The 25,845-nt window shown below is 37.1% G+C and overlaps 1 protein-coding gene across 3 annotated transcripts; it reads right to left on the bottom strand.

Annotated features, from left to right (window-relative positions):
- Positions 1-34: 34 nt before the first annotated feature.
- Positions 35-22,553, bottom strand: LOC126824234 (solute carrier family 23 member 1). 3 transcript variants are annotated; one of them, XM_050553428.2, is made up of 15 exons: positions 22,454-22,553; positions 15,055-15,090; positions 11,651-11,758; positions 10,499-10,656; positions 9,156-9,256; positions 8,222-8,292; positions 7,241-7,422; positions 6,731-6,851; positions 5,996-6,152; positions 5,205-5,354; positions 4,235-4,338; positions 3,466-3,595; positions 2,754-2,901; positions 1,926-2,017; positions 35-1,519 (listed from the first exon to the last, which is right to left on the bottom strand). In XM_050553428.2, exons 2-15 carry the CDS (start codon positions 15,058-15,060, stop codon positions 1,200-1,202), a joined length of 1,848 nt encoding a protein of 615 aa, XP_050409385.1. In that variant the 5' UTR covers positions 15,061-15,090; positions 22,454-22,553; the 3' UTR covers positions 35-1,199. The 3 variants fall into 3 exon arrangements, with proteins under 3 accessions (XP_050409385.1, XP_050409386.1, XP_050409384.1); XM_050553429.2 differs by lacking the exon at positions 22,454-22,553 and adding an exon at positions 15,290-15,323; XM_050553427.2 differs by lacking the exon at positions 22,454-22,553 and having other exon boundaries at positions 15,055-15,283.
- Between the last annotated feature and the right edge of the window lie 3,292 nt (positions 22,554-25,845).

Raw genomic sequence — 25,845 nt, 5'->3', positions numbered from 1 at the left:
AATGATGAACAAATATAACAATGAGCAGTTTTAGTTGATGTAAATTTATTTGTTAAATTTAATTTTTTTAAAAATTAAAAACGAATTTTACGAAATGAAATGATCCAATATATTAAGGTAATGCTCTAATATATTAAACTCGTGACCCAATATGTCAAAACTTTTCTAATATATTAAACCGATGATCCAATATATTAAACTGATGATTCAATATATTAAACCAATGGTCCAATATATTAAGCTGGTGAGCCAATATATTAAACCGGTGATCCAATATATTAAACCGGTGATCCAATATATTAAACCGATGATCCAATATAATAAGCTGATGATCCAATACATTAAACTGATGATCCTATATATTAAACTGATTTTTTAATATCTTAAAGCGGTCTTATGGGAGATTAGATAAAGAGCTGACAGTTCTCGGATATAAATCGGACCCCTCAGATGGCATCGAGAGTTGATTATGGTCTTGTCATGTTAATGAATGTCTAATTAATAGTTTATATACTATTGCCTAAAGAAAGACCAACAATAGGCAGATTTAGCTCTTGCATAATATAATGACTGTTAAAAATGGTCCACTGGAATGGATATCATGTCGTTTTAATATCAGGATAATTAGACGAAGGAAGTTAATGAAAAAAAATTCCAACATACAAAAATAACTAATGAAAGCTGTTCAACAATATGCAGTGAGATGGTAACAATACAGTGATATGACAATGGTTCTGTAGTTACATGCATGAAATTTATAAAGACCTAAATGTCTCCAACTTGTTGTATTATCACCCGAATATTTGATTAGTGTTTTTATGTTTATGAATCTGGTCATAAAAAATACAGCATATCCGCCAGTATACATGTATTAATAAATGATATATTTTAAATCTCAAATGATTCTATACCACCATCGTTTTGGGACTTAGATAACAAGGTAACAATAATCTTTTGTATTAGCCAGGTATTAATCATAAAAGTCTTTACACGAAAAAAAGTATAGGCTGGCTTATATAAAACCTAAACTCGAAAATCCCTCCCTGTATACCGTGATTCGCTAAGGTTTTGGTATTTTTGCACGAAGCAAGAAATGCGCAAAAAAGTTACGCAGAATAAATACAGAATTGTTAGAACAAAAAAGCACCGTATTTTTCATCATAACTAAAACCATGTTAATACTAATTACTAATTCTACTTCACATTATTGTTTCTGGTTTTTTATTTAACTTGTCATTCGTCTCCTTCTGCCCACCCTCAATGTCTGTAAATCCATTATTTACGTAAATTTCAGCATCGGTTATATTCGCAGATTTTTTGCGACCACAACATCCGCCTCCCGAGCCAACCTTATCACCCGTAAAATTCGGCAGAAATGGAACATATTTAGGCCATGTCATTGAATTGAGGTATTTCTGAATCAAAGGAATGTCATAGATTGTGAGATCTGAAGAATCATCTGTGTCTGCTCCTTCGACTTTCTGTTTCCATTTTAGAATTCCCCTTTCTTCTAAAGTTCCTGAAATTACAAAAATAGTTGATATTTTTCAAGTTTATAAATCGTTCCCTGAAAATTAGGTAGAAAACTGAAACCACTACACCCTAGACCGCCTCTTTAAAGATCTAAACACGTTAAACTGCAGGTGGCATGAGCAGTGTCTCAAGATAATTGATGCGCGAAACTGAACCCCGGATCGTTCTGATCTGTAGAGCGTTTATAGGTTTCACTGAGATGGGCAATAGCATCGCATAAAATGAATGCAAAATTTCGACAGCATCCCTCTGTATGAACAGCAAAACGATCCTATCAAAGTTGTTTACGAGAATTGTGTTCAGATGGACATGCGAAGGCAACATAATCATAAATGAAACATGAGCGTATAAAAATGCATTCAATTTATTTTTAATAAAGTTAGAAGACTAACCTGGGATTGTGTTATCTAGAAAAAATGCGAGAGCACCAGCTACAAACATACTGGTTCCAAATAAAACAGTTAATATCTGATCAGCTATTTCACTACCTACAATAATACAAAGGACACTGTTAATATCTGATCACCTATTGTTCTTCCTATAAACACACTTAATATCTGATCTGCTATTTTACTTTCTATAAACACGCATTATATCTGATCACGGAACATGAAAAAAGAGTGGTTTAACTGGTGGTCAATGCTGTGAAGGCGATTTCAAGAAAGGTATCAACTGTATCATTTTGTTTATAATAGAGCAATTTTACAGCTTACGTACCCAACCCAACCCAAATTCCCAATAATAAATGACAAAACCATTCCAACTTGTCGGCTGTGTAAAACAGCCGTATATTGTAAACGGTTCTCAGATTTGGCAATGTTCCTTTCACTTTGAATGTCATCTCTGAAAATTCTTACAAAGTAAACATTTCAAAAAGAAAAGGCATATGAAGAGTCCAGGGGAAGAACGATCTAAGTCACATCATAATTACTAGTACAACTGATTTCAACTTTTCAGGCAAATTAAGGTTAAAAAAAGGGTACGATCGACTTGTATTTGTCCGAGAGGCCATTTCAGAAGGGCCTTGGTTCGATGTGACTCAGATCGTTTTTACCTGAAATAGATTGTTCCACAGAAAGCTTATACAATTGGCGCCATTAACTGGGGTTCTTTGAAAAAGTGACTTACATCGTTCTTCCCCGGGGCTCTTCATATATTTCATACACATGAATGCACTATCATTGCAGGTCCGTCCACTTGATTTAAGTGTAAATTCATACTCGCCTGTGTTAATGGCTGTTTGATGAGTTTCTAACCATTTAGGTAAGCACAGAGAAAACACCATTGGTAGTCCCACAACTAATAAATTCCTTGAGGAATTCAAATCCACAAATTGTAAATTAGATATTCCTACCCCCGTTACCATACCTGAAGTATATTGAAAACATTATACGTTAGTTTGTCAGATAGGAATCTACATCTTCTAACAGGCAAATGGTCCCTGTTAGTCTGAAATCAATGTCACGAAATAACAAAAATTCTGCCAATCTTTAAAATCGATCTGGTCTTCCTTATTGCAATGAGCAATACCATACCTGAAGTATATTGAGAATAGTATACGCGGGCTAATCAGTCAGAACTTGACATTCGCCAACAGGAAAGTCATCCGTGCTAGTTCTCTTATCCAGTACCAAGAACTCTGCCAATCTTTAAATCAGATCGTGTTCTTCTTTATAGCAATGAACAAAACCACCGAATTTTTAACATAATATCAATATCAAGAACTCTAGATTTTTGGGTACAGTCCTGAATTTCTACATGGTTCCCCTTACGGCTCTACGTCCATTGTCCGATATGACGTCCCCATGCTTCACATGATGCATTCTACTCTATCGGTAGAAATAAAAATTGTAATATGTTTATCTTAAAATAAGGTGTGAGTAGTTGTTATTAAATATATATATACATAATAAATATATGTATTATACTTACCAAACATAACAATAAACATGCCACCTACAATAGGATCAGGTAATGTAACAAACAGTGCACCAAATTTAGTAAAACAACCAAGTATTATCATTATAACAGCTCCTACTTGAATAACAACACGACTACCAACCTGAAACAGGTTGATAAGAATAGAGAAACCTAGTCGAAATGCAGCCCAGTAATAAGCAGTACTTGTATTCCATAGAATTCTAACCTATTTATTTAAAGTTCAAATACTAAATGCCATTGAAACAACTTATGTCGAGTGGGACTGGGTGGGGTGGGGGATAACATAACATGATGCTTCACAGGCTAATATTAATATCACAGTAATAGCACGCTGGTATTCTATATAGTTTATTTATAATTGGTCGACAACCCATTTTTCAGAAATTATCTGTCAGCAAAACAGATGTTACCTCCCGTATTAGCCGACCCAGTTAATGGAGACATTATTTACATTTCCTAGAAACTTTAGCCTGCGGCTTATATTTGTAATATCATAGTTGTTGTAACTCTTGTATTTATAATACATGACTATTATATAAACACGTATTTAGAACAACGCGGTTTTCCTAAGTTTCAGTATTAAAAGAACACAACGTGAAGACAAGGATTTTGATGATCGATAGTGGTACATTTATCATCAATAGATAAACGGTCATTTTATAAACATGTAAAGCACAAAAAAACTTATTGCGGTCTCTTTCAACTCTCTACCTGTTCCTACTGTGTATTCAGTAAAAGATTGAATTATAAGCACATTTACTTTTGTGATGCCAATGGCTCCAATATTTTCACTGTAAGAGGTAGTACCGCCTGGTGAACCGATAGCACCACCAATTATGCAAGCCAGTCCTTCCGTACCAATACCTGAAAAATTATCTTACAACCTGACCACGGTAATCAAGTTAATTTTCTTTTTTTCAACAAATCAGTGCCGTGTTTATTTATCTGCGTTTGATTCAGCGGAAAACCGCCTTTAATTTCTATGCAATTCTAAACTAAGCATAGTATGTAGTTTTCGATTTAAGTTTTTTTCACCAGTTATCCTCTCTTCGATGTACTCATTGTTTATTTAACATTTGATTAATAAAGGAAAAACAAAATATCAACGGTAGATAATCTCCTGGCTACGATTTAGTCGTGTTAAAAGTGGCCCAACATATATTTGTAAATGAACCATTGTTCCGATCGATAATCCTTTATGTAATTCGGGGGGGGGGGGTTGGATGGCCGAATGGTTAGCACGTGCGTGCTGTATCATACGACCTGTCATTGAGTCAACTGGCGTGGTTTCGAATCCCCGGTTGTACGTGACAAGGAGTAGGGTCGCCTGTCCAACCTCGTGAGTTTTCTCCTGGTCCTCCGGTTTCCTCCCACTGCTAAAGACCCCCTTCGCGGAAGCGAATTATTGAAATAAAAATAAAAACCACATATTAGTCCCGAAATGACCTAGTTTGTGTCGAATGGACGTTAAACCCAATTTCTCTCTCTCTCTTTTATGTAATTCAAATTCCACAATATTGTAGCTTCAGTGGATTAAAACCCCTCAACTGTCGACCAGTGGCTTTACACTAATGTGTTCCATTTGTAATTTTTAAATACACAGCAAGAGTTTGCATCGCTTTTTAATAAATCAAAACATCCTCAAGACAACACATAAGTAAATATATAGTCTTAAAATAACTCACGTAAATTCTTAGATGTTCTACTTCCATAACGTTAGTAAAACTTACCACGACTGATGGCACTTCCTGGTGGCGGAGGTGCCCCAGCTAACCGTGCACATGCGTAATAATCTCCAACGGATTCAATCATAGACGCAAACACTCCAGCTAGCATACCAAAAACACCAGCTAAACTTACAGTTGGTGTGCCCCATTGCCCTGCGCGGTAAGAAAGAGACAAATTAACAATGCCCTATAAAATAAAGACTTTTAAATTTTAATTATAAATCCACGTGCAGATAGATGTCATTTCCAACCACTAATATGCCATAATAAAGGCTACTTATAGAGTTGAGGACCGTATACATTAAAACAAATTACAATGTTTAAAATCCCAATATGCTAGAATAGCGATTACGTATAGAGTTGAGAACCAAACAACAATAAGAGATAACGGGGTTTAAGACCATGTCAGAGTACTGGTCTAATATATTGGTGCCAATAGTGGAATCCCATGATGTAGATTTTATACATTGTTTTAAAATACGGTCTCATACGTGAGCTGCCCGTGACACTGAAGTGGTTGTTGAGCAAGGTGTCACTGTAAACATCATTAAGGTCATCAATTCTAACCTGGGTTATGGCCATTTAAAGTTACATAGGTTTCTATGGGTTTCACATCGCAACCTTCATGATTCTCAGGCAGCAATAATAATATTTCGTACAACGAAAAGGTAGCTCATTCTTCCTGGTTTTTGTTTTAATACTCCGATGTGTTTAACTCCCTTACAACATGCCATTTTTAGATATATGTTAACGACCCTGTCTACCTTTCTTTAAAGATCTTCCTAAATACAAACCTGGATAAGGAAATCGGAACCAGTCAGCTTCGTCTAAAACCCTCAGTTTGGTATCTGTTCTAGCAGCATATCCCCAGCCTTTTGGGTCATCAGAGAGAGCACCAGTAACAGTTAATATTACACAAATAACCCATGCCGTTACTATAGCAAACAATACCTAAATATATACAATAATTAACATATTATCAATAACAACCGACAGGGAGAACACTTGCAGATCTATACTCATGATACTAGATCCAGGGGAACTGGCTGGTACGAAACTACTAGATGCAAGAGAACTGGGTCTTAGAAAACTAGATGCTGGATACAAGCGTACCCTATTGGTGGTGGAGAAGTATGAGATAAAAAGAATTGGATAACTGGTAGGGGAGGAGCTACAGTAGCTGGTAGGAAACTAATGGTACTGGGGGGGGGCTACTAGTAGATGGATAATGTAAAACAGGAAACTAATGAGCTACTATATGGTGTAACAACTAAGTAGATGGAGATAGTGAACACCGGAAACCACAATGGTATTGGATTCTGTGGATGCGAGCTAAAACATTTTGAGAGATTTCATCATACTCTTCAATACTCAGTATGCTCAGGATTACTGTCGGTTAGATAGCTAAGTTATCACCCTGCATGAAAATATAATATAATGCCAACTGTTCTGGATTGATATCGAAAGTTGATTAACACAGGATTACAAATTTGTAAAAAAATAATCACCACGACATATAATTTTCTTACCGGAAATAAGTTGAATATTGGTATCTTTGTTTTACTGAAACCAGACCCTTTAGTGTATCCAACACATGGTATAGAAATGTTTCTTAAATACTGAGAAAATATCACTATTAAAGCCACGGTCCTGTAAAATCAAGATAAATCATAATTACAATAATTACTAGTCAGTCGGGATATTGTGATTAAGGGTGCCTCATAGTGGAGTACGTTAAATAATTCCATTAAACGTGATACTATCTTTTTTAGAATTAGATAATGATGCAAACAAAACCATATACTATAGCACAACTTCTTCAAAGTAGTAAATGAATGTGCCCTGTTGATGACAACGATAAAATGCATGTTGTTAGTCATAGATGAATGAACAGGAAAACATTGAGCAGTAAGTGGAGAAAACAGATCTGGGACGATAGCAGGCACAGATTTATTGTATCTCTAATAAAATGATCCGACTGTCGTATATCATATTTTACAAGCTGTAGTACTTCAGTACTTTGTGCAAATAGTACTTACATGACAGCAATCCACCACTGGTTCTCACTCTTATGATAGGCCACTTCAAAAATCGACAGACCAATCATGGCAATGGTAGGAGCAACAGTCAATGGACCAATGAAATTCATCATTAAGCCCAGCACCCCGCTTAATCCAATAACAACTTGAAATATTGAAGCCAGCATAATAGCCCCATTTACCTGTCAAAATGATGCAGTATGATCATACTGTAAAATGTGATTTAATATGTCCTCACTGGCCATCATATTAATGTTAACGGGGGTTGGATGGCCGAAAGGTTAGCATGTGCGCGCTGTATCATAAGCTCTATCATTGAGTCAACTGGCGTGGTTTCGATTCCACGGTTGTACGTGGCAAGGAGTAGGGTCGCCTGTCCAACCTCGTGGGGTTTCTCCGGGTCCTCCGGTTTCCTCCCACTGCTAAAGACCCCTACGCGCAAGCGAATCACTGAAATAAAATTGAACCATGTGTTACTCCCGAAATAACCCACTCTCTCTCTCTCTCTCTCTCTCTCTCTCTCTCTCTCATGTTAATGTTAACAATTTATCTTTATGAGCAAAAAGAATGAATACAATTGATTGACATGTGTTGTGTATTACCGTTAGAGCATAGGTTTACGCCGTTTGGCTTGACTAACGCACATTTGCTTTTCAAACTTTAATGTCTCTTGGGTTTTTTTTAATCTTTTAAAAACAAGATATATAGGGTATAGGCAAAGCTAATCTGTTCGAGATCTTTTTTCAACCCTTTCTCCAGACTACAAAGGGGTGAATACAAGATATGCGTTTGATATAGAATATATTACAACGCCATTTCATTTAATTATCAAAAAAATTGTAACCGACAGACGGCCGAGTCGATAGACAGGGAAAACATAGGGATATAAGGGTAATAGATCAATTACACTTTTTACAAGTAGATATCTCAAATTTTTAATCATTTTTAGAACAATAAGGATATAAATAAACCCAAACTTACTTCTCTGACCCTGGCCTGCCATAGTTCCCGATGAACAGCGCCACCAATTTCAGGTAATAAAGTCTGATTCACTAAAACATTAGAATAGGTTTTACTAGACGGGTTTCACATCACTGCACAATAAAAGTGCTCCAAACCAAACCGAATTTAGTCCTCCGACTCATTCTTAGTAGTTATTCATGCACAAAACTTGTTATATACTTTTCTAATGCATCAAAAGGTAAGAGTAAGATTGAATAGTGGTGGAAGATGTCCTATAGTGGTACACCCGATTAGATTTTATTACATACTTCGAGAAGGTATTTGTTGAGTAATAAAACCTTCTAGTAGTTTATCGAGGGCTGGCCGTCCTTACCGCACGGTACAAATATTATCACCACAAGAAGCAACAAATTCCAGAACAAGCCAGAACTCATACCAAAATGGCCGCTTTATACAAATGAGTATTTAGGGGAATACTAACCCGAACCCTAACCCTAACCCTTTTAAGAGAAGTAAAAACTAAATTAGACCCAAGTTCAGTCTTTTAAAAAGGGTTAGGGTTCGGGTTAGTTATCCCCAAAATTCTCATTTATATAAAGCGGCCATTTTGGACTTCGGAAGCACCCGAACCTCGATAAACTACTAGAAAGTTTTATTTGTACCGTGCGGTAAGGACGGCCAGCCCTCGATAAACTACTAGAAGGTTTTATTACTCAACAAATACCTTCTGGAAGTATGTAATAAAATCTAATCGGGAGAGTGGTATTAGAATATCATTCAGTATATCCCGTTCCACCAGTAAAATTCAAGTATCTTGCTTGTTCAATTTACTGTATTTGTTGAAAGAGATTATCCCGTTTAAAATGTTACTATTGTTATCTGAGTGTCTTTTGAAAATTATATGAATACGTTAGAACATCAATTGTGTAAGATACCATTTGGAAATACTCACATGATTCATTATTAAAAGGACAATCTGACCATCGGCTTAAAGTTAGAAGGGATATAACTGGTGTAACAAAAGCAAAACTACAGCTCTGTACAATAGGTAACCTAGAAAAATAGTGGGACAATATTAAACTACATTTCCATATACAAATATCGATAATAATCGGTTATTGTCCAACATTAAAGGACGGGTAGTTCTATTCTTAGGAAACTTAAAATTGACGTAAATGATTGCAGAGAGAGTGAGGGTGAGAGAGAGAGGGATAGTGAGAGAAATGGGGTTTAACGTGCATTCGATACAAACTAGGTCATTTCGGTACTAACACATGGTTCAATTTTTTTTCAATAATTGGCTTGCGCGTAGGGGTCTTTAGCAGTGAGGGGGGAGGACCCGGAGAAAACCCACGAGGTTGGACAGACGACCCTACTCCTTGACACGTACAATCGGAGAATCGAAACCCCGCCAGTTGACTCAATGGCCGACTGTATGATACAGGGTGAATGTGCTAACCATTCGCCCCCCCCCCCCCGGAAATGATTGTAAAAGTACACATTGTATATACAGTGATTCATATCCCATTTGTAAATTTTTCATTTTAATTTCTAATCAATTGTATTCAGTGAGATAAGCTGAGCGGCAGACATTTGCACCTACTTAGTCCATACAAAACGGGTTTGTTTTGTTTTGTTTTTGTTTTGGTTTTTTTTTTTTTTGGGGGGGGGGGGGGGGTAATCAGTCGTTTTTAATTACTTCCGCTTTGTCTCCTGGGACATGCTGTTCTGAGTTCATTGAACATGGCGCTCGAAACCATTATAGAAAAGACGAATCATGTAACGATTTAAACATTGTGTCTTCAATATTGGATATTAGGATCACACATTTTAACGGTAAGGTAATAACATCTATATTGATTGAAATGGACCAATATTAAATTCTAATTCGTGTCTTTAATTTCCGATATTATGGATAATATTGAGTTAGAGTTTAAAGCTCCTTTAAGACATACTAGCCAAGTATTATTTTAAAGCTGTATCCAAAACTGAAGACAATACTTAGAAAAGTCAACATACAACATTGTTGCAGAGAGACAAATGACAAAACTTAAAAAATAGGTTATTTCGAAACTAACATATTCTGGGAAATATATATGCCATGGGAGGAAACTGCAGATCCCTGAGCCCCCCCCCCCCAATCATGAAAATCGTCATAATCTAAAATGTATATTTTCTTTTATTCATTTTGGCTGTCAATTAGACAATACATAATCATATTTCCCCATATAATGAAAACTGATATTGAGTTATCACATATATTGTAAGCCATATTCTATGTATAGGTAAACATACCTAATACCAAAAATAGTTTGTATCAATGTAGATAAACCAGAAACAAATATTGTTGTACCAATTATCTGAGCTAGACCAACAGCGTCAGTGGACAAACACAATGAAGACTGTATGATCAGTGGATAAGAGAATGTTCCACCGAGACATGTCAGAAAGGACTGAAATAAAATTGGATTACTTATTTACTATTCCTTATCAAATTGTATTTGATGAAATCTGGCTGCGTATTTATGGAACCATATTTTATTCTAATAAAAAAAAATGTGATATGTGATTTTTATACGGCTACATTTCGGTCTGTCCGTCAACAACTGGCTTGTGAACACGATAGAAGCTACAGTTTTTGTGGGTGTGAAGCTTTGGGGTGATGAGTGGATATTCCGTTCCAGAGTTATGCCCCTTTTCCGAAAACCTTGTGAACACGATAGAGGATATAGTTCGTAACGGGCCTTTTTCAAAGCATTGGGGTCCTGAGAAGACAAATCCTATCGATATGCAAGGTCTGTCGACCTCGCGTTTGCCGATATTGTTAACGTGATAAAGACGGCGGTTTTGATGACACTCACACATTTTGATGATACTCATTCATTTTAATGACACTCACTCATTTTGATGATACTCATTCACTATTGATGACACACACTCAAAGTGGTGACAATTATTCGAAATTAACAATCGGGATAACTAAAAAGGGTGCTCTTAGAACAGTGACTACATTTCTATTTACACGAGAGAGAACTTTGGTCATCTGAACCCCAAGGCCCTGTTCACACTTAATCCGTTATAACCATTTACCCATTTCAAACTGGGTAATAGGTTAATTACATATTTCTTGTGAACTATCAAATCAAAAAGAGACTATAACAGACTCCTCAATTTTTTTTTAAACCTAATGTAGATGCAGTTAATAGATTATGTTCTAAGCGTAAATGACTTCGTCGAGCGGAGCGTTACAAAAAGATTTGAGTATGTAAATCCATCCGAAAGATCGACCCACGTTCCGAGAGATCGATAGTGGTTTGTTAGTATTATTACTTTAAATATGTAGATGACAATAATATTGTTATTCCCGAGAGTCACATTGATCGTAGAATAGATTGTAATGGCGTACAAAGAATTCGCCTGATTAAGATCATTACAAACCAAGCTTACCTGAAAACCAAGAATTAAAGTTATATGCCAGGGTGGTACGTCCTTAACAGAATATAGTACCCTCTTATTCTTATCATCCCTCTTTTCTTTCTGATCTATATTTTTTTCCTGTTAATAACAAATTAGTACATATAATATGGAACATAGTTTTAGATATTTCACCTGGCTTAAAAGAACCAAAAACAAAATATCAAAATAACGCTCTGTATAATACCCAATCGTAAAAATGATGTAATTGACGGTTCTGTTTGATTGGTTGGAGAAATAACACAAGGGATCTTTATAGAAATGTCGTAGAAGCCTTTTTAATTAAAAATTCTATGACCATTGAACGACTTCAGCTTGATTTTTGGGCAAGGGGAAGGTGAAGTAATTTCCCTTCGCCTTTTTTTTCTAATAAAAAAATCTTCATTTATTTTTATATAATTAACGCGTTTATTTTCCTGGAGAAAATGGCGAGATGTGTGTGTGTGTGTCTGTGTGTGTATGTGGGGGGGGGGGTACAATTAGTTGACCATGGTGCTGTAGATATAACAAAAGTAAAGATTTCTTTAATTCGGATGAATAACGGGTAAATTTATTTGATGAATCGTCTTTCAATTACCTACATCATGTTGGTTGCAGTCGCAGATTGAGCCAAAAAAATGGTGATATGGCATGGATATGGCTAGCTTTGAATGAAAAGTACATACATTGAATTAGGCTTTCTTGAACTGATAATTTGAAGCCACAATGCTCCAAAAGGTCAGTAATTGTTTTCCTTATTTAGATTTTAACAAAAAAAGGACCGAAAGGTGCTCTTTGGATAGTTAGATGATTAAAAGAAAAAAACGTAGGCTAGACGTGGTCGATGTTATGAACTTTGGGCAATTAGAAACCAGGACATTTTAGATTTATGCTAAAATTAGCAGATAAATACTTCCCTTCTCAAATTTAGTTGCGGGTTGTCGTGAAACTGACCTAACCTGGGATCATTAGGACAAACGCCTATTGGAACGCAACTATTGGTCGAAAATTAAATGATAGCTGACGTGGGGGGGGGGGGGCTCTGAGATCAGAATGAGTCTATTTTTGCTACATGCGTTGACTGACGATTATAAGACAATACAGGGGCGGATCCTGGAATTTGTGCAGGAGGGGGTTTTCCAGTTTCCTGTGACAATGTATCCCCCCCCCTCCCGCATGGTCTCTATCGTCATTTTGGCGTATATACATACACATTGAGCTTTTTAAAAGAGAAATTCAACAACTCGTTTTACGTAAATTTTTATTATGAATTAATACAATGACATTGTGATTCAATTTCAAGGATGCAAAGCATTCATTGTGATATCACATAATGTCTATATCATTATCTCGTGCTTTGAGTGCCTATCCTGCCTGTCCCATATCTGACGATAAAGGATAAAGCACGCGGCCGAGAAACTTTTCTCATAAAAAGTGTTGATTTACAAAAAAAATTATGTAGCTGAGCAGGGGGGGGGGGGTCGACCCCCCCCCCTCTGGATCCGCCCCTGCAATAGGCAGTGATGAGTACTTAAGATGGTCATACATTACGTTTATGACTTAGGGTTGGAGCACAGTGAGTAAGGCGCAGGCTCGCTAACCAGGAGGTCTCGGGTTCGCTCTTTTGGCCCAGAAAGTTCCCCGGGTTTCGTCGGGGTTGTTCCCCCGTGTCAGTGGTGCAGAACTGAGGGCTTGATAAGAAACATTGTTTAGACGAGTAGGCGAGCACGCCACTGTCCGGGAAAAATTCCCTAGTCGCACATTGCATGATGTATACCCGTCTTCATCGTGTGTCCATTCGGTGCCATCCTCGGTATCCCCAGTGATCTCATTCCGTTCTACTCCACCATACCCTGGGTTCATCCATGGGGTATATACGTATCTCAAATTATCTGCCCTTGGTCGTAGCTTGATTTCACGAACCAATCAAAACACAGTTTACAAACTAGTCTTAGCCTCATTGTCTACGTTCACAACAATATATGGCGGCTTGTTAGTTCAATTATGAGAATGTTTGCAAGAAATTTAATATAAAAAGAAATAGTGACATGCACACAAAAAGACGGGACAGATGTTTTATGTCAGTTAAAACAGGCCGTGGCAAGTTGTTATGCTATCAAGCGTGTCATGTTATTGGTCGATGAAAATAGCACAACCACCAAGGCCAATGATTTGAATACGTGTCTTCCTCATGGATGAACCCGGGATATAGTGGAGTGGGATACCAAGGATGATGCGGTACAGAAACGTTGGACGTTAACCCCCATTTCATTCATCATTTCATTTTGACCTAATTCAAAGTGTTTTAGCTGTAAAATGTCTCCTCTACACTGTCTGTAAGGTAATCTGCCCAAAGAACAAATCAACAGACTGCAACGGACTATGAACACGGCAGCGAGAATTAAAACTATAACAGAAAGTTTGCGCATATAACTCCAGTACTTAGAGAACTTCACTGGCTCCCAGTGGTAGCCCGTGTGAAATTTAAAATCCTCTCACTCACGTATCAGTGTTTTCATCAAACCCCACCAAGTTATCTATCGGAACTTGTTTCAAAATATCCTCCTAGCCGAAAGCTACGATCGCATAACCAAAACTTAGTTTGTATCCCAAAAGTTAAATTAAGATTATTTAGACAGCGATCTTTCCAGTATAACATTTTGGAATAAACTACCATCGGAAGTTAAAGATGTACGAAACTTATTGCAATTCAAGAGTTTATTAAAAACACACCTGTTTAAAGACTCCTATGAGACATAAAAACTGTTATACTAGCACATAAACCATAATGTCATAATGGCTAGGCAGGTAAGACGTTGGCTCGCTAACCTGGAGGTCGGATTTCGATCCATGCATTGTACAGAAAAGAGGATCTGGCAAGGGACAACGTATAGTTGTTCGGATAGGACGGAAAAACGAGGTGCCGAGAGGCGTGCACGTAAAGGATCCCTTGGCAGTTGGAATTCGATATAAGAGTAGGCCATGGTGCCACAATCCAGGCAAAATTCCCCTCATGGTACATTGTATGGCGTATGCCCGTCTTCAATAACCCGGTCAGGAGCGGAACAGTAAGACGTTAAACAGTAAGCATAATATACTTAGTGTATGGAGTTTAGCGCGTTAAAAATGTACTATATACTACTATATTATTATAATGTGTTATTCTTACGATACTGTCGTAATAAAGATTAAGTTAAATGTCATAAAAGTTGTTGAAAAGTGAGGTTTTAAATAAATTATATCCACTTTGTTTTAAAGCGTTGTTTCAATATTGCCATGCAGGCGAATAATATTGTCGATAAAATGTTCGTTTTATAAACAGGTCAATAGTATATCATAAATACAGGCAGGTATTCAGGTTGTCACAATAACAACACAGAATAATTTTTGTTACTTACTGTCATTGTTAGTATCCTTCAACTTGTGACAATATCCTGAAATTTAAACACAAAACTGAATTAGAATCTTCTTATCCCAGACTGTAGTTGTTGTTGATTTTTAAGAAAACCTTTTCAAAAGCTACTAATATCACTTTGTACACAGCGCCTTTCTCTTCTTACATATAAGGGTTGGAAATAATGATTTAGAAGAAAGTGCGAAAACAGCATTGAGTTCAGATAGTGTGGGCCGTACCTCTTCACGCGTGACCGCATATTCATGTTAAAGCCCATACTGCACGCAGCGATCCATCTACGTCATACTTCGAAAATAGGCGGAGCTAGTTGTAGACAGGCAGCCTAAGTTTGGGATTATTAAAGCCTAGCCCACACTACGCGACGACATAGGCGAATTCTGTCGCAGACAATGAAAAATCTAAAAATCGTCTAGTGTGCGCATCCGGCCACAAACGATTTTTCGTCACCAACGATCATCTGGCATGTTTGATATGATCGCTCAAGTCGTGGCTCCGTCTGCAACAAATCGTGTAGAAAAAGAGAGAAATGGGCTTTAACATCCATTCGGCTTAAACTAGGTCATTTCGGGACTAACATATGGTTCAATTTTATATCAATAATTCGCTTGCACGTCGGGGTCTTTAGCAGGGGGACGCAAACCGGAGCACCCGCAGAAAAGCCACGAGGTTGGACATGCGACCCTACTCCTTCTCACGTACAACCAAGGAATCGAAAGCACGCCTGTTGATTCATTGACAGACATTATAATACAACGCGCACGCGCTAACCATTAGGCCATCCAACCCCCTAACAAAGAGTGTAATGTGATCACCTCAGCGACACGTATAGGGCGACAACCAACCAAACAAGGAAATCAAATCACCTATTTAACCAATCATTTTTGATATTTTTCCCATGTGATATAATACATTGTGGCTTCCCAATTAGGTCTAACTGACTAATTAAAGATACATTATGGGAGATAAGATAAAGAGATGGCAGTTCTCGCTATAATAGTTAAAAACTAGATAGTGTAAAGGTAATTTGCTGAAAATTTCAGTCAAATTGATCCACTATGCGCCGAGAAAGAAGCGGGTGAAATTTTTGCATATTCTCGGTCATCATTACTAAAATCATTAATATGAACAGCATAGTCTCGATTATCCACTTTGTTTGATTAAATTATCAATGGCCGTTAGCGGCATATGGGAATCTAATCCAGCCAACATCGAAGGCTAGCCTTGAGATCGAGAGTTTATTATGGTCTGGATAAGTCAATTAATGTCTAATTGATAATTTAGATAACATTTCAGGCCTAAAGAAAGACTTGTAATAAGCAGATTTTGCTCTTGCATAATGCATGTTTAAATTGAAGTATTCGGTGCACGGATATTTGTAGTCAAACTCGTCGCTTAAGTTGCCGCGTAGTGTGAACCAGGCTTAACGGATGATCGGATTGTAAGTATTCAAGTTTTCAATCATTTTTTTTATAGTTTTCATATCATCATTGTGTGAAATATTAACATGTCATTTAGGATTGAAATTAGTTCATCATGCAAATATAAATGGCAATGAAGTATAATACTCATCTTTAACGGCTGTTTACTAAGTGGGTGTTCTACCTCTTTGAGTGTATACTCAGAATATGGAATGGGGCTCAGACCGCCATTAATTACTCTCGGCTGTTTAGACTCATTCCCTTTGTCGCCAAAAACTTGTAAATAGTCTACAGTGTTTCAAATTTTTTTTTAAATTTGCTTATGAAACTTATAGATTCACGCATGGAATTATTTTTATTTTGCGTTATTGTTTCTGTCGGTGAAATCTGTGAAATGCTTGCTAAAGATCTCCATTACGGTGGTTAGAAAACAATATTATAATATATCTGAATAAAATGATTGTATTAAAAGTATCACACGTCGGCGATTCAGAATCATTGCAATGTAAATATTTATTGTTCATATTTACATTTCCTGAATATTTTCATAATTACATTTGCATTTTCAATATTTTCATTTTGCATTTTCAATATTTTCATTTTGCATTTTCAATATTTTCATTTCCATAATTATTGACTGTATAATTAATATTTAAATAATAGCTATATTCACCATAATGTATATTATAATTATACTTTGACACCCCCCCCCCCATCCCCTGTTATATCTATACTGTCAGTTATTTATAGCCCCGTAGCCTGGTGTTGGCCGAGAAATTTCATAGGGATTTTCCGGCGTGGTTCCCTTTTGTCAGTGGTGCAGTAGAGAGGGCCTGGCATGGGACAGTTTCTAGTCGTATAGATGGGATAAAAAAAATAAGGTCCCGTGTACATATTGGCGTGCACGTAAAAGAACCCTTGACAGTTGGAATTCGAAATAATACTAAACCGTGGTCCCGCTGTCAGGTCTAAATTCCCCTCAAAGCACACTGTATGACAATGAAATGAAATGAAATGAAATGGGGTTTAACGTACTACTGCTCTGCTCCGAACTGGGCTAATGAAGACGGGCATACGCCATACAGTGTGCTATGAGGGAAATTTGGCCCGGAAAGCGGCACTACGGCCTACTCTTATATCGAATTCCAACAGTCAAGGGATCTTTTGCGTGCACGCCAATGGCGTATACCCGTCTTCATTAGCCCAGTCGATACATAACAGTATGATAAACTCCATTTCATTCCATGGAGTTTTAGCTTTCAATGCATTGTACATGACGATCAGCTGTTTGAAGATTGACCAGTTTTTTTTAAACAATTTTCAGTTTAAGCTGATGGTGGGAAAGAGGTCAAGTAGATTAAATTGTTAATCGCCCTTGAAGCTTGAAATAGTTGTAATCCACATGCGTGGTCAGCAACAGGGCAGGTCAAAAGGTTGTCGTTTACCTTTATTGAAATAAGCCATCCTGTTTCATAGCTGTAATGCGATAGCCTTATGCGAATAATCACTGCTGGTCAGTTTCGAATTAAACAGATCGTGGCAGTGCAGATCGAGGCAGTGGCGTGGTGGTGTGCTCGTCACAAAGGGGGTGGGGCGCATATTTTGTAACACGAAGCGCCAAAACAAACGAACGTACGTCTGAAGATCGCAAATAAACGAGTTGGGTTTTCAGAAGCGTTGTAAGCCCCTAAGCGGGCCTAGGAGGCGAAGTGTCCTTGAAATATTTGCGACTTTGAACCCGTTTTTTTTTTTTATTACAGCCCTATTTCAAGGATATAGCTGTCAGTAGAAACGTACTTTAGGTGTCGGGGGGGGGGGGCGAAATGAAATTATTTAACTTTATACTTTCCTGTACCAGCCGGGTCAATGCATTGGTCATTCCATTGAATTTCAACTGTCAAGGAGGACCCTTTAGAGTGCACACCAGCGTATATACAGGAACTCGCGTTTACCTACCATCCGAATGACTAGACACTACTGCCCTAAGCCCTGAACCACTGACAAGGAGAAAAAAGACTCGAAATCCCTATGAGTCTTCTTGGCTAAGGCCGTAATCTAACACTGCACCTCCTGGTTATTGAGCCACCGATATACTCGATCACTGAACTATCGTGGCTTCACTGGACTTCCATACCATCAGATTAACAGCAGAGTACAAGCGTCATTTAATATTAATAAAATATTAAAGCGATGGCCACTGCAATGTGCGTAATGAACAAGCGACCGATGTCGTGGTCCGTAGCCCCGGTTGGTGCAGAAAAGTAAGACGCTAAGTCCCATTTCTTTTAATTATGAAGCATGACGTCCTAAATTTCTATCAAAGTGTTTCAAACCTAAATATTCAAAGGTCTCAAATAAATACAATTACCAGATGATATGCATAGCGATTAAGTTTTCACCCACTGAATCCACTTTACCCATTAAAAGCTGTAAAAGGGGCATACATGTATATAGTTCTCATTGACACAGTATTCTGTATGCTCTAATAAGTTTAAGTTATTTATCCTCAGGCCCGGTGGAGTGGGCGGACCTGGGGGTGGGGCTAATTTTGCTGCAAGTACTCTTTTCTCCAGGTTATTGCACGCAAGTAACTATTCAATAAAAACAAAGAGGCTTGATTTTAACATAGAATTGAGTAGAAGTGAGACTTCTAGAACGTAGTCTTTCAGAAGAAAAAAACCCTGCTATGTTCTATACTGATCTCTGGGTTAAGAGACCTACGGTTGCGAGGGTCGCGATTAAATAAATGAACAGTCGATCTTTATTTCAAGCCCGGCCCACGTCCGTTGTATCTATGACAGATTAGGTAATTAGAAAAAACGACGGGATAGAGTTTCATTTATATTCCTTCCTCGTGTCCCTTTTCCATCAAGTAATTCACTGCTATCAGTTATGACCAGTTAAAACAAGCGTTTGCCAAGCAAGATATGCCAACATTTTGCATGAAATGGATGGGGAAGAGGTAAACTGAATAGGGCTTATCCCCTCTTTTAAGATCTATTGATCCTTAACATATTTAAGTTTCAACAGAATGGGTCAACAATGGTAGCCCCCCTGGAAAGCCTATAAAATCCGTACATATTTCAACTATAGGTCTGATGCTACCAAAGTCGAACTCATCCAAGAACTTTTGATCCTGAACACATAGTTTAAGTTCCATCGTGAAAGGTCCACAAGTTTTAACTTTCATCTATATACATCGAGTATATAATTGTGACCTTTAGATCGTCCACAACCTGTGTATTACATGCTTTTTATACTATTTTCGTAAAGGGGAATAGCTATTTGACGGGGAAGTTTTGGTCCGATTTTGAGAAAATAATTTTGGTGTAACGGTAATATATTTGAACAGTTTTGAAAATAAGATACAAATTGTGATCTCTAGGGGGCCTACATGCTAAAAACGTGATATTTCGTACAATCAGGGGGTCATAATCCCGAAAGTTACGATCCAATACGCGCCAATATCGAAAGGAACCCAGATCTTTGGGATGTAAATATATATTTTAAGTTTCATCAAATTTGGATAAAAGAAATTCGAGCCGCTGAATGGTCTACAACCTGGGTATTACGGTCAGATTTAAATATTAAAGGAAAATATTGGTGTCAGTTATTATTACATATGTGATAGAACTGGTTAAATACATTCCAAATATAATTTTAACACAAAGATCATTGCTACGGGAGACGTGTAACAAGAAACGGGAAGAGACGCCAAACATGACGAACACGAGTTATCCTTCTATATAACTGATTGAATTAACGAGCGATAATAGACAAACGATCGAATTTCATTTCACTGATAATCCCGTTGAAGTTGAAAAGTTATTATATGGGACGGTGAGAGGGTATCTCACAATTCAAAAATAGAATTGGCTGCCACTAGATAAGGGAAAACGAGAAAAATAGAAAAATCAAGTGCATTCCCCCATTTTAATTCATTCTGTTTTTAATAAAAACATGGTAATGAACGGACTTTTTCTAATTTGTTCGTTATCTTTTATCTACTGACAGCCAATTCTATTTTTGAATTGTCAGATATCCTCTCACCGTCTCATATAATAACTTTTCATCTTCAACTGAATTATCAGTGAAATGAAATTCGATCGCATGTCTGTTATCGCTCGTTAATTCAATCAGTTATATAGAAGGATAACTCGTGTTCGTCATGTTTGGCGTCACTTCCCGTTTCTTCACGTGTTTGTTACACATCTCCTGTAGCAATGATCTCTGTGTTAAAATTATGTTTGGGATGTATTTAACCAGTTCTATCACATATTTTATAATGACTAACACCAATATTGTCCTTTAAAGCCGCCGCCAGATTTCGTCAAGGTCACGAGATGTAATCAGGACAAGGGCACGTGATTGTTGCTGAGGATTGTGGGTTAGGGTAAGGGCTAGATCATGGGTTAGGATTGGCACTATCCCTGTTTACATCTCGTGACTTTGGCGAAATCTGTAGTTAGCCTTAATATTTAGATCTAACCTGGGTATTACATGCGTTTAGGGGAGAGACCATTTTGTCGGGCATCCCGGTTCGATTTCCAGGAAATGTGAACTCAACCGTAATTATGGTATAACCGTGATATATTCGGACGCCTTTTAAATCGGATGGAATTGTAACCTGCACAAGTTAAAACGCGATTTTTCGTAAAATCAGGAGCTATAATCTAGGCAGTTACAATCCGATATGCGCGAATATGGAAGGAACCAAACATACATTTCAAATTTTATCAAAATTAGATGAATATTGTTACCTCTAGAGTGTCCGTAAGCTAAAAAAAAAGTGATTTTTCGTACTATCAGAGGTCATAATCGACGAAGTTACGATCCGATACATTTTAATTTCGAATTGGGAGATATTCATATATTTGAAGTTTCGTCAGTATCGGATAAAAATTGTGGCCCGATATAATTGAACGTTTTTTACAATCAAATAAAAACTGTTACTTCTAGAGGGTCCACAAACTAAAATGTAATTGTTCGTACAAACAGGGGCCATAATTCAGGAAGTAATGGTCCTATATGCGCCAATATCGACAGGAACCGGTGTCTTTCGGTAATAAACATACATTGTAAGTTTAATCAAAATCGGATAAAAATTGTGGCATCTACATGTAGAGTGTCCACAACCTTGGTATTATTATGCATTTTTTGTCAAGTTCAGCATCACAGGATTAAACCACCATAGATTGTGTTTTTATGATAAGGGACTTAAAAAAGAAATAAAATTTCATATCATTGCTGAGTAATAATCAGTCCCAATGTGGTATTTTTGTGTTCTGGTATATTTTTATTGCATTATTTTTATTACTTTATAGTATATATCCTTGTCATTTATTGATAATAAATGGCCTATTCAATGTCATATCTCCTACTGTGCATACACATGTAATTGTCCGTCGTCATGTCACGGTAAAAATATCTGTTTAATTTTACCAACCAATTTACCCAGGGACCTATAATACTGTAAGATGGCCCTGGCGACAGTGGTATGTATGCTGTACATATACTTTATATGGCTGTCTTTAGATCCGACAACCGAGTTGTAAGATGCTCTTATATATATAAACATAGAGTATTGCATTTCTAAATCGTGTAAAATAAATTTTAAAGTTATCTATAAAGAGAGATAGCCCGTGTATCACCAGTCAAACTTAAGATGATATCACTTACTTAAGATCCAATAATCGAATTACAAGATGCGTTTTTATATCAACATAGTTTAACGCATTTCTAAATTGTGTAAAGTAAATTTTAAAATTGTATATAGAGAGATATACCCCAGGTAGCGCCAGCCATACTTTAAAATGGAAATACACAGGTCTATGGAATCGTAGTCGAAATGTCGCTCAGTAATATAGTAAATTGCAATCCATAGAATCGTGACTGTTCAATTACTAAATGCCATTGAAAAAATATACTTTAAACTGATATTATGGAATAATAATACCGACTTACCTTTTTCCTAAGATGATGAATATCCAGAGAATATCGATAACGAATTGCTTACATTAAACGACACCAATGAAATGTATCTTGAAGGAGCACCAACGGTGTTTTTACTCGCGTCGGTAGCCAAAAATATAATTAAGCGAATGGCACATTTAAAAAAATGAAATGAAATAAATAATAGCTGTGTCAAAGATAAAAACTTGAAAGGAAATAAAAGTACGCGTGTGTTTTTTATAAAAGATACATTAAAAGTAACATACGAGATAGAAATTACTTATAAAAAGATGCTGAGAACACGTTTATATGTTAAGTAAACGTATATATAGTAGTATTCAATTGATCCTACACGCTTACACCTAATACTTGTACTATAAGATAGTTTAGACACAACTCGTTGATGGATTAAAGTAAAAGGGAACGTGCTTACTGTCACCAGGGCTTTACTTAAAACTAGATAACACTGAATCGTCAAGGGTCATCAAACCAAAATATTGACATATCAGATGGGTTGAATTGAGGTGTCAGGGATATATATTTTTTGTTTGCATATATCAATAGTGGTGTATCCAAGGTATATAGACAACTGATTAAAGACATTTTGTTTGTAATTCTTTGAATTAATGTCTCATTGCTTCATTTTTAGCGAAATAAGAACCCTTGCAAAGTAAAATACTGTGAACAGTGTATATAACAGAAACATAGGTCCAAACATGGTTCGTGGGGTCAAGGTGGCTATGTGGGTAAGACTTAGCCTGGAGGTCAGTTGTTCGATCCCTGCATTGGCCGAGAAAGTTCATCCAGATTTTCCGGCGTGGTTCCCCCTTGTCAGTGATGCAGAACGGAGGGCCTGGCAAGGACAACTGTCTAGTCGTTCGGATGGGACGAAAAACCGAGGTCCTGTGTGCACGTAAAAGATCCCTTGACAGTTGGAATTTGATATAAGAGTAGGCCGTAGTGCCGCTGTCCGGCCAAAATTCCCCTCGTAGCACACTGTATGGCTTATGCCCGTTTTCATTATCCCGGTTCGGAGCAGAACAGTAGGACGTTTTAAAAACCCCATTTCATTCCATTTCACCAAACATGGTTCAGTTCCGAATCGATGAATCCAAACCGGGAGATTATTTAACGTTGCTAATTTGATTTTGTGAGATTAAGATAAAGAGGTGGCCTTTCTTGATATAATATGTAGTTAAAAATTAGATAACGGACAATGAAATTATCGAAAATGTCAGTCAAATTACCACTATATTCTGAGCGGCGTTATTCATGGCTGAAGGTTACGTATATACGATAATAAACAAAGTGTTGAGTTTCCACTTTTAAATTAAATTATTAAATGACGACCATGTTTCAATTCGACAGTTGATTATGGGCTTGTCATGTTAATAAATGTGTAATGAAGTCAAAAGAAAGATCTTCTATGGGAAGATTTGGTGTATTCCCACGACGCAGAGCGTGACCAAAATTAATCCTTCCCACAAAGGTGCAGATATCAACTTGTCGGCTTTCGTTTGAAGAGAGGCATGTTGTTATTAGGACCGAGTTAACTTATTAAAAGATTTTATAAATTTATGTTCACTCTGAATTTTAATCACCAAAAATATTATTGGCAACTAATGATGAAAATCATCAAATCATCCAAGTATTCAATATGAATCTTAATCAACAATTGGCGACTAATGATGAATATCATCAAATCATCCAAGGAGTGTTCACATATTCGCTCACCCTCAATCAGATCCAAAAATAACTGAATTGGCCGACTACGTAACAAACCAATGGGCGAGGGTGAATATGCTACTCATCAGTGGTACCACTACCACACAGGATAGCATTCAAGGATCAGGAAGCTAATTGTTAAAGCTTACCCGAATGTTTTTGAAATGATCGCATTTTTACAACAAGAGCAAAATATTAATGACATTAGAATCGTACAGTATGCCGGGGGACAATAACCACGAAGGAAGAGACATAAATATACCCGAATCCAAAGCCAGCTCCAGGAATTAAAAAGTAGACACGAAGAAGAGGAATTAACTTTAGTCGAGTATTTAGACAGGGTGTCTTATTTGGCGAAATTAAATTAATTTGTTTTTATTTCTTAAAGTTATATGCCAAACTTGTTAAAATGTTAGTTAATTATACACATTGGGGATTATGAAAGTGTAAATTATTATCATAACAATCTATAACTCCATTGTTACATTTTTAATACATTTTAATCCCTGAAAGCTGGATTCCCACGAAGGCGTCGAAAACGACCTCCTTTTATCAGTTACGGTCAATAACTGCGCCTTCGTTGGAATAAACCGAAGATTTAGCCCTTACGCATAATTCATCTTTAACAAAATGTTAAAAATATTAGCCTATAGAAATTTGACAAATACATAAAGTACATCGTTACTTTAAACTTGAAGAAAAATAAATCTTGGTTGATTGCCAAAATCCGAGACTTACATGAAGCGTCCTGAGATATTTGATAGTATAACGAAATATAAAAACGACGTATCGTTACTTTAAATTTGAAGAAAAATAAATCTTGGTTGACACCCGAAATACGAGACTTGTGTGAAGAGTTGGGAAAAGTGTGCGCCTACGTCTGTGTTCACTCCGTTCCCAATTCGCGGTAAAGGGGTTTGGCGGAAGAGAGTCGAGGGGTATTATTGTTATGCATCTAGTGGCCGTATCTTTGTCTTCTGTTTTTCTAGTTATGCGTGGTGCGGTCCTCCTGCACTTACTAGCTGGTGATGACCTGGCTATGAGAGAGAGGGGCGGGGTTTAACGTCCACTCAACACGAACTATGTCATTTCGGGACTAACGTATGTTTCAATTGTATTTCAATAATTCGCTTGCGCGTTGGCGGGAGATAACCCACATACACAAAGTAAAGCGCACGCGTTAAACAATTCGGTCGACAAGGCCACGAACTTCACTTTGTGTATTGTTGTGTTTCTTTTTGAATGAGTGAATGAGACGGGATTTAACGTCCTACTGTTATGCTCCGACTGAGCTATGAAGACGGTCATACTCCATACAGTGTGCTATGAGGGAAATTTTGCACGGACAGCGCCGTTATGGCTTACATTTATATCGAATTCCAACTGCCAAGGGATCTTTTACGTGCACGTCAATGTGTACACGGGACCTCGGTTTTTTCGTCCCACCCAAACGACTATACTTTGTCCCTTGCCACGGCGTTTCTTTTCATATCGTAACAAATATGGTAATTTGTTATTTACCTTAATAATTTTAGCCGATTCATTTTGTTTGTGGCCACACAGTACAATATAGGATGTTGCCCTGTACTTAAAGAGTTAGAATAAATTACGTTATCTGTGGGAACCTAACATTTGTTATAGATAATGATCCAATATATCTACTACTATATACGTGTACT

This window comes from Patella vulgata, chromosome 6 (assembly GCF_932274485.2).
Source record: "Patella vulgata chromosome 6, xgPatVulg1.2, whole genome shotgun sequence".
Lineage (NCBI taxonomy): Eukaryota > Metazoa > Mollusca > Gastropoda > Patellidae > Patella > Patella vulgata.
The sequence above is the reverse complement of the archived record's forward strand: the minus strand, read 5'-3'. Positions and strand labels throughout refer to the sequence as shown.